Source organism: Seriola aureovittata, chromosome 14 (genome assembly GCF_021018895.1).
Source record: "Seriola aureovittata isolate HTS-2021-v1 ecotype China chromosome 14, ASM2101889v1, whole genome shotgun sequence".
NCBI lineage: Eukaryota > Metazoa > Chordata > Actinopteri > Carangiformes > Carangidae > Seriola > Seriola aureovittata.
In genome coordinates, this window is record NC_079377.1 from 26,002,249 (window position 1) to 26,012,500 (window position 10,252).

The following is a 10,252-nucleotide window of genomic DNA, read 5'->3' on the forward strand; positions in this document are numbered from 1 at the left end:
TAAATCTACATCATGTATCCAAACTGGTTTCAGTTCAGTTTCACTACACATTAAATTGTATTTAATTTTATTTAAATGAAACGGCACCTGTCCTCCTCTCGTTATTTATCACTGTGGCGCCACCTGGTGGTCAGAATCAGCTCAGTGCTGTGGACAGAGCCTGAATTAAATCAGTGAATTACATCAAATGTTCTACTGTAGTTTCAAACCATGTTTTATAAGAACTGATGTTTTCCCTTAAGAGTCGCTGGTTTGATTCCCTCTCCTGACAGGCAGGTGTATCACAGCACCTTGGTTCTAAACCCTCAGCGGAGACTGAAAGGCTGCTACAGTTCTGACTTCACCTCAAAATCAGAACCAGTTTTTACTTAGAAACATAAAAACACATCACAACAGACCAATGTTCTGTTTAATCCAACTTTATTTGTTTGGATCATCTCTTACAAAAAAGATCTTCAGTGTTTCTTCCTTCACAAATAATTTAATGAGTCACATCGCTGGGTTCTTCTGTTAAACAATTTCAACAAGTCTCTGTGTCTATATGGACAATTACATTATCAACACAATGTGTAACACAGTCCTGCCCCCCCCCCTCTCGTTCAGTGGAAAATACCAAAACACATTTTTCTTCAAAAACATTTTGTACAGTTTGTTCCCACTAAGCTGTACAAGAACAATAACATACAGTAAGAAAATTAAAAAATAAAACTAAATATTTATGTAAATCTAGATTCATGTGACATTTTCACTGAGTATCTGACCGTTTTCATCCTCACTGATGTTTATAGAAACTGGTCTCTTACCTTCTCTGCAGGAGACTCGTCAATGACGCCGTCGACTGTCGAACCAAATGATCGACTGTTGAAGTTAGAGAAGAAATTGCCTGAACACACGGACGCAGACAATCTGTATTAAGATAATGAGATGAGGGCGACACCTTCAATCTGAACCAACGGGACTAACAGACGGTTCATTCAGGTTCCTGAAACCTGGACAGAACAAACACCTTTCTACAACTGGTGGATGTAAAACAAGAGACATCTAGAGCTAGATTTGTATTAACAATATCAGATTTACTGTCACCCAGTTTCATGTCTGACCTACAACGTCTCACGGAGGGAATCACGGCAGAGGAAACGACCTCCTGCCTCAGAGAACTACAAGACTCATTCACAAACATCTGCTGAGACCGAGTCCACCTGAAAACAAGGCGAACATAAACTGATGGAGGAAACCTGGTCGATTGGGGAACAATTGACCGTTGTTAAAATACTAAATTATCTAAGTACGATGTTAGTAAGTTACTAAGTTATTGAGTTTCCTTCTTCATGTACAGGTGTGAACAAAGTTTGGCCACATCTGGGGAAAAATCTACAAAAAGTGTCATTTTCCCACAAAGCGGCCAAACAACAGATATTTTCATTTTCTCTGACTCATCCAATTGATCAGCACAGACACTAATGTCATTATGAGAATCTTTAGAAATACCAACCTCTCTTTTAATTTGGAGGGTGAGGGGTATCAGTCAAATCAGTGAACTACAGGAGCCCGTCAGGAAAAAAAACATTGATGAAACGTCAAATGACCAAATAAAAATTCTCACCTAAGTAAAAATGACTTTATGACAAACCATCAAAATTAAAACAAAGTCTTTCGTAGTTTTGACTTGAAGTCTGAATATTTTTCAAACTTTGGACTTAACATTTCATATATTTTATTTTTACCTTTTGTCCTGGTTGATTCTTCCTCGGCTGCTGTAAAACATGGTTGGAAATGTAAAAAAACAATACAAGCATGTAGTTATTCCACGTTTGAGGTTTTAGAATAGACCCAGTCTCTTGTGAACATGCAGTAAACGATGTAAACCTCTTCATGAGAGGAAACGTGGTCTTAAAAGACATAACGTTTTCTGAATTAACTAAATTAATGTTTAGTAAAAATCGGGTTGATCCATGATCCTCCGTCCTTCAGTCACTGCTGAATATTCTGTGAATAATCACGACACAGACCTTCTGCCTGTTTTTTCTCCACTAACTTTTATTAAAACTTTACGTAAAGCAACAGATTTTACAAGTCGAGCAGTTTGATTCTATTCTGACCCAGAGACACTGACCTCAGATCAGTGCCTCCAACACAAACAAGGGGAGAAAACCTGACGCAGAATCATAGGAACCGGATCCTGGATCTTCAGTCAACATGTGAACACTGCTGCCGGTCTGAAACCACCCGAGCTCTTTATTGGTCCACGCTACGAGTTTCATTTCACCGGCTGAACTGTGCGAATGTGTCATTGGTCTACACAGGAAAACTGAGTGAGTCTAAACTCCAACAGACAACAAGAGGAACTACCAACGGTTTACAGTACGTTACCTTCAGGAGGAGATTGATCTGTGAAATCGTGACAGAGACAGCACTGTGAGCTTTACAAGGAGCAGTCCCACATTTTAGGAAACCCTGTCCTCCAGAGCCAGACAACAACAGATCAGTTTCATCTCAGTTAGTTTCTGTTGTTTTTATGAACAAGAATTCCCCTGAAGAGCAAAAACCAACACTGAATTCATCCTGCTAATAGGAGGAGCAGAACACTACCGCCTTCATCATACCTGAAGATGATATCTCCTAATGTTTCATTAAGATTTCACTTCATTGGAACAAAGGGTGGTTCCCAAACCTTCTGGCTTGTGATAATGAAGCAAAGGTTCCTTCTGTTTATGGATTATAACCCACTCAACATACATACAGTGATTATTTGAGTAACTTTAAAGAGGAAAGACTATCCTGTAATTAACATTTAGAGGAATGTCTGAAAAATACATTTAATTTTATGTAGCAAGTGTTTTTTCTTGTTCTGATCATTGTCTCAAGAAGCTTTAGATCAGTGGTTCCCTTTTTTCTTTAACTTGTCTGTTTGTTTTGAGCAGTTTGATGAAACAGTGACTTTCTCCTCAGATTGTTTCATTTGAATCAGTTCAAGATGCCCAAAAGATAAAAAAGGAAAAGCAAAGTTTAAGAGAAAAGTCTGGAAAATAAACCGAACTCTGTGTATAGGAGTTCATATTTTTCTAATTTCCTACATGACTAAATGTCTTCCAACCCTTCCAGTCCAGACCTCTCAGGAATCCCTGCCTTCCATTTATCTTGGAACCACTAAACTAAAGGAACACAAGTATGGGACAGATGTGTCCACATATTTATGACCATATAGTGCCAGTAGCCTTTGCCTCCCTGCCAGAGCTCCACTGTCCAAAAGCCATGAAATACAGCTAAGAAGCAAACTGTTGCTCTGGATGAGTTATTCTGTCATTATGATTTAGTTTACTGTGAAGAACCTGATTGACTCAGACAAACAAACTGATTATAAGAACATGTTTGGTTTCAGTCTTCTGTCTTTGCACCAGTTTATGAGGAATAAATCAGCTACCGACAGTAAAACAACCAAACAGGCTCCTGTGTAGAAGGACTGCAACGGTTCCCCAAAATCCAATTTGACATCTTTAAATTCTTCAACAGTCCAAAACCAAAATATATTACATTATCTATTATACAAGAAAAAAGAAACACAAGCAGAAAATATTTAACATTTCTGCTTGAAAAATCAGTTTTCTGTTGATCAATTATTCAACTACATCACAGATAATACTTGTTAGCAGGATAAATTAAGTGTTGGGTTTTTATCATCAGGAATTTGCTGATGATACTGAAAAGATAAAATAACACCACCAGCCTGATCCTGTAAAAGGAGGCTGAACAGATCCAGGACCTGTTTCTGTGCTGGATCAAGAGAGATGAAACCTTTATCCGTCTGTAAGATCCGACTCTGAAGACGAGGGTTTCAGAAAACGTCAGCCTGGTCTTTTGAACAGGTGAAGGTCAGTGTTTTTAAAAGTCTCAAGTCTGTCAGCGCGAGTCTCTCTCTCGCCCTTTTCCAGCTGCCTTCCCGCCACACAGTCGGGTCAGCTCCTACTCAAAGTTAAAATCGTACTCAAAGTCCAGAGAGGTCATGTCAGGGGGGAGGCCCAGCGTTTCAGGGGTGATCTCCATCTCCTGAGAGCCCCCCTCTTCTTGCAGTGACCCAGAACCAGGGTCTGACGTGTCTAGTCCCTTTGGATCTGAAGCTGCTGATTCAGAATCCCCTGAAGTCATGTCAGATTCTGGCTCCGACTGGTTCTGCTGTTGCTGCTGCTGCCGCCGGGTCTGGTATCTGGTTTGGGATCGAGTTTGTCGGACAGGGCGGGCAGCAGGGGATGCTTTCTTTGTTGGAGTTGTCTTGCCTCTTGTTTTGGGGCCCGGTTTGGGTTCAGGTTCCGGAGCTGGGTCAAGATGAGACTGAGTGCCCTGGTCTGGTTGGGGTTTGGATTGTGGCTCTGTTTGGATTTGGAGAGGAAGTTTGGGCTGGCACTGAGTTTCAGGTGTTGGTTCTGGCTCAGTTTGTGGGGTGATATGGGATTCCGATTTAGAAGTCGAGGACTGGTTTTGGGGTTCACTCTGAACCGCTGACTGAGCTTGCGGAGTCAGTTTTGGTTGAACTGTCTGTGAAGTCGTTTCAGGGGTTGGAGCTGGGGTAGACTGCATGGACCAAACTGAAGCTATTTGAATTTCTGAATGGGATTGTGGAGTTGATGGGGGACTCTTTGAGTCTGGTTGTGGTTGTGGTTGTGGTTGTGGAGCTGTGTGGACCTGAGTTGGAGGTTGGGATTGGGTTTGGGTTTGGACTGGAGGGTGAAGTTGGGGTTTTGGTGCTTGCGGGGCTGGAGGTGTACTTTTATTGGAACTACTACTGGAGTCTGTTGCTGGTTTGGTGATTGAAGAGGAACCTGACTGGCTTGTGCTGCTGTAGAAGATGCCGAATAATTCCTGGGCTTTGGCCGCAGCCAGGTTACTCTTTAGTTTCTCAGACTTCTGAGCTCCCTCACTCATGTTCATGAAAGGGGGAGGTTTGACAAACACTGTACGGGTCTGCTCACTCTCCGGGACGCCAGGAGCTGCAACATCAGACACTATCTTTATCATTGCTGGTTGTGTGGGTTTAGCCACAGATGGCGGAGGTTTTCCTTCTGAGGCTGCAGGCTTAGCCTCAGATGGTATAGGCTTTACCTCATCTGAGGCTGGTTTTGAAACTGGTGGTGCAGGTTTAACATCTATTGGTGCAAGTCTGGACACTGGTGGTGGAGGTTTGGCCTGAAATGGCTCTGGTCTAGACACCGGAGGAGCAGGTTTAACCTCAAATGGTGCAAGTCTAGACACTGGCGGTGGAGGTTTAGCCTCAAATGGCTCTGGTCTAGACATTGGTGGCGAAGGTTTCACTTCAAATGGTGCAGGTATAGATGCCAGCGGTGGAGGTTTAGCCTCTGAAGGCCCTGGTCTAGACACTGCCGGGGTAGGCATAGCCTCACACGGTTCGGGTCCACCAACTGGAGGCACAGGTTTTGTTTCCAGCAGTGCGTTCTGAGCATTTAGAGCCTTTGTGAGACCGTCAGAAAGCGTTGGGGATATTAAACTTGTGTTTTGGGGTCTGATAGAGAGGAAGGTATTCAGAGGCGCAGGTTTACCCATCATGGTTGTTTTCCTCAGGACTGCAGCAGGTGCTGGGAGATTGGGCCTGATCCTTCCCCGGTTGGCACCATTGGACACCCAGGGAGAAGGAGGCATGTTGTGCTGGCCCCCCAGTTTATGGGCGATCTCCTTAGCAACAGCCATTGACTTTGCAAAAGAATCCTCCACAGAGACTGGCTGCTGCTGGCTTGCAGCGGCTTCGTCTTCCTTGATGAACTCAGCGGCCACTTTCTCAGCCACCTTCGCCAACATGTTCTCCTTCTTCTTCCACGTGAACTTTCCAAATGAAGTGGTCGGCAGCGCAGGAACTGGCTTTCCGGCTTCCAGGCTCTGTTTGCGGAGCTTGGCCCTCATGGCCGGACTGGGTCCACAAAGGACTTTGGGAGGGTCATAGGGCTTGGGCGGAGGTTCAGGCTTAATGACCTCTGGTTTCCCTGTTGGTTTGCCTGGGTCAGGCTTTTTAAAACCTTCCCTCTCAGCCTTAGGTTTCCCTTCATCTCGTTCTCTGTCATATTTGGATCTGAATTCTGAATGTTTACCGTATTTATACTTGTCCTCATCATTTCTTGGGCCATATTTAGGGCGGTCATCATATCTGTCATCATCATCTCTGCGATATCGGTACCGATACTCCTCGTCTCTGTTGTATTTGTATCGGTCACCCCTCTCTTCTTCCTCTTTACTGTAGCGGTACTTATCATCCTTTTTGCTGTATTTACAATTTTCATCCTCATCTTTCTTGCTGTAAGAAGGTCGCTCCTCTTCCATGCTTTTGACACTTTTACTATCCTCCCCCATCTTGCTATGCTTCAGCCTTTCCTCCCCATCCTCCTTTTTAACTTTAGACTTCTCCTCTTTCTGAGAAGCATCATCATCTTCCTTCTTTTTCTCCTTGTCCTTTTTCTCCTTTTTGTGTTTGCTCTTTTCATCCTTGTCTTTGCTGCCTTTCTCGTCGTCTTCGTGTTTGCGTTTCTTGCCGCTCGTCTCTGAAGACAGTCCTGCCTGACGGTCGAGGTTCCTCCTCTGTTCATACAGTGGATTCTCGTACATTTGTTTCTGGTGAATGTGGCATCAAAACAGAGAGACAAGAAACCATTAAGAAAATATATGAACAGCCTGACATACAAACTCTTCCAATTAAAGCTGAGCCTCTAAAAGACATAACAGCAACAGTAAAAGAAAAGAAAAGTAAAAGATGTTTGGGGTCATATTACAGTGTAAAATACATGTGTCACCATTTTTTAAAAAACACAAATATTAATATTAGTATTGGTGTCAGAAGTCCAGTACTGGTTGGGGTCTGCTTTCTACCTAAATCTAAAACGAGATAGTGGAAATATGTTCTCTATCCCACTTCTGCACACCCGTCCTCAGTCGTTTCTAAACAGGAAACCTGTCTATTAAACCCAAAGTTAATGGACATACTATATTGTCTTTGCGCAGTATCTGAACCCTAACACACAAACTCTCCAGTCGCTCAAAAGTCTAGAGTTCCCTGATGACGTGAACGCAGCAAGGTGGACAGCTCTAACTTCACCACATTCTGTCTCCATCAACTGGTGGCCCGCCCGCAATAATATAGTAGTAATTAAAATCTTAAATGTCCAACTTTACAGCAGAAATAAACATGTTTACAGCCTGGTACAAAAACTGTTTTGGTCTCTAGAGCTAATTTCCTCCTTCATGACACCTTTATATAACTCACCTGTTTACATTTTATTAAGGACTAAAGTTATGGAGGATTGTGGGCATGGCTTCTTTAAGTAACAGGTGGGTGACAGGTGGGCAGGTGCCCCTCCTTTTTGATCATATTTGGATTAGCTGTGAGTTAGGGACGGAGTCAGACACTGCCAAGATGGTGACGGTGGATCAGCTCACTCTGAGCTTCAGAAACCTGTGGGTGATGTCACAGAGGCAACGTTCATCTTTATTTGGATCTTTGATAGTTTCTTCAACACACACTGCTGTTTAGTTTTGTCTTTATTTAAAGCTAAATCTTTTTTATTTCCATTGTACTTGGATGGAGGCTGAAACCTGGACAAAACAAAAACTATCAAACTGGAGAAATATGTTTTTTCCTTTGGTAATTTGGGTCAACTGCCCCTATAACACCTCCTTCACCTGGCCGCAGGTGGTGGTGTGTTAAATCTTTGTGTGTTTGTGTTGGTTCTTCATCGCCACATCAAATACCTTGTACTTCTCGTTGTGAGCGTGCGTGGTGACGTGCTCTTCTGCACAGATGGCGTCTCCGTAAAACTCTTTACACAGCAGACAGAAGAATCCTCTGACGGGCAGCAGGAACTCCGACCCTGCAGCAAAACACACGAACCACAGCTTAAACCCACAGGCGGAGATAAAATAAACTGTCAATCATGTTTACCTGGTGGACGTCTCCATGTTCAGTACCTGTCAGGACAGGAGAGGGTCAGACAGGTGACAGCTGATTATCACATATGTAAATAAATAAATGGATGGTGAAGAGTTGGGAGGTAACAGGTGGAAAAGTGTTGTAGCTGCTCAGTGACATCACGGTTACTGTGGAAACGGGAGCATTAAGACAAACGTTTGGGGGGGGGGGGGGGGGGGCAGAAGAACCTGCACCAAGCAGCTACAGCACTTTCCCAAAGGTTACCGCAGGTCGTTACATTCACAGCTGCCTTCGTTTGAGGATGACACATGAAAACAAATGAATTGACATCAGAGTTGTGGAAAGGAAGTCTCCTCTGGTCCCAGTCTTTGTCACTCTGTTAGCTTTTATTAAGAGACACAGAAACTGCAGCAGAGATCCAGACTGAGCTCCACCTGGAAGCAGAAGACGGCTAACAACATTCAGCAGCTCACACATCAGGGTCATAGGAAGAAGAAGAAGCATTACGATGAGTTTTCAGGGACGTGATGAATGTGCAGCTCGAGTACCTTTAGCTGGTTTTGTCAGTTTCTCTTCCGGCAACATGTTCTTGATGATTTTGGTGGGAGTGGAGGCCCAGGGCCGGTCGTACGGGTCCAGAGTCTGAGACAAGGAAAGAGAAGTGATGTAACAGGGACACATACACGAAGGTGCGTCCAGGTGTGAATATCAAACCGACTCTTTCCAAAACAAGAAATGTGATCAATTAAATTTATAAAAGGATCTTAAAGGAATTAAAAGTTGACATTTATACACAAAGATATTTTTGGAAATTGTTGTGAAAAATAAAAGCAGCAGCAGTGAACAAACCTTTCGGTGCGTTTTGCTGTGCAAATGCGTGAAAAAATCAAACATGGAACCAGAGGTGACGTTACAGTTTTTGCACCAGTGGTTTCCTGCGTCATAGTATTCAAACGGCTCCGGGGGCGGCGTCGGAGGAGGGGCGCTGACCGGCGGCTTAACGGGGGACGCTCTCGACGATGACGGCGCTGCCGCTGAGGTCTGCTAAAAGAAACAAAGATGGCGGAGAGTCAATGCGGCAGGGAAAGCTCAGCAGTCAGGATTCAGTCAGACAGAAACGAGCTCCAGCTTTAAAACTCAGCTCCACAAAATCTGAAAATGAAAAAGTTTCTTACCGTCAGAGATTCCAGCTTCGAGGTCAACGTGTGTTTTGAGAGAAAATGCGGCCGACGCTTTTATATGATACCGATAATAACGTCTAACTGGCTTTAAAGTTTACGCTTCATTTACCTTCGAGATCTTAAAGAACGAACAAATACACAAAGTCTAAATTCACCCGTTTTACTTTCTAAATAAAACTTTCTGATAACATCAAACACACAAGGAACACGAACATCTATCTACGTTCAGGACAAGATCCAACAATCTTGTCGTTTCCAACATTTACTGAATGAACAGACTCGTGATTTTTACTTGAATGATCAAACATCGATTCTTAAAATCCACTGATGGATCTTTGCCCGTTTCCTCAGCCACATGTTGTGTATGCAGTTGTTACCTGTTGTGCTTCAGTCAGAGCTGCATGATGTGTAAAATGTAAAATGGACTTATTACAACGAGCACAAAGAGGTTAAAGGTGAGAGATGATCCAGTAGCTGCTCTGAATCACTGAGACCTGGACATTTAAAGTTTCCAGGGAAAATGAATCTTTGTATTTTGCTGTTTTTTCTTAATAAACATAAAACTTTCATCAATTAAACTCAACACTTCCTGCACAGATGTTTCACATTAAAAGCCCCCCCCCCCCAACAGAGATACTGGTGTGAAACTTGTGTTCAGGACATTTTGAGTTTCACTGACGGCAGGTTGAAGAAATGTCAAAGTAGGAGCGACAGAATTAATAACTGTAGTTGTTCTGAGGAAATGAAACAACTCCGCCGTTATTATTTCAGACTCGGATTCTGAGCTGACCGGACGAACAAACAACAATAAACCACAAACATGAAGTGACTAAAATAATAAAGAAGCATCGAGTTCAGACGCGACAGATGAAAATTTTGTCCGTATAAATAAACTTCATGAGGTTAGTAAACGTCCTGTTTGTTAAAGCAGCTGCTTCTTTCAGTAACAGATGATTTTAATCTGGTTTGTTTCCATCATAAATAAATAAATGGATCATATCTGACACCTGAAATCAGCTGAAGAAAACTAATTAATAAAGTTTTTATCTTCATGATATTTACGTACATTGTTAAAATCTAAAAACAATCAACTGAAAATCTGGTTTTATTAAAGTAAATAAATGAATAAATACTGATAAATTCATGGTTA

At 42.7% G+C, this 10,252-nt stretch overlaps 1 protein-coding gene across 2 annotated transcripts in view; it reads right to left on the minus strand.

Annotated features, from left to right (window-relative positions):
* Positions 1–2,017: 2,017 nt before the first annotated feature.
* Positions 2,018–10,252, minus strand: part of znf318 (zinc finger protein 318) — a 14,114-nt gene continuing 5,879 nt past the window's right edge. The window contains exons 8-11 of one of the 2 annotated variants that reach the window (XM_056394786.1): positions 8,771–8,962; positions 8,470–8,563; positions 7,744–7,862; positions 2,018–6,609 (exon numbers count right to left, since the gene is read on the minus strand). In XM_056394786.1, coding sequence (XP_056250761.1) covers positions 3,961–6,609; positions 7,744–7,862; positions 8,470–8,563; positions 8,771–8,962 — 3,054 coding nt within the window. In that variant the 3' untranslated portion in view covers positions 2,018–3,960. Of the gene's footprint in view, positions 6,610–7,743; positions 7,863–8,469; positions 8,564–8,770; positions 8,966–10,252 lie in introns of both variants that reach the window. The other variant, XM_056394785.1, reaches the window with a different exon arrangement.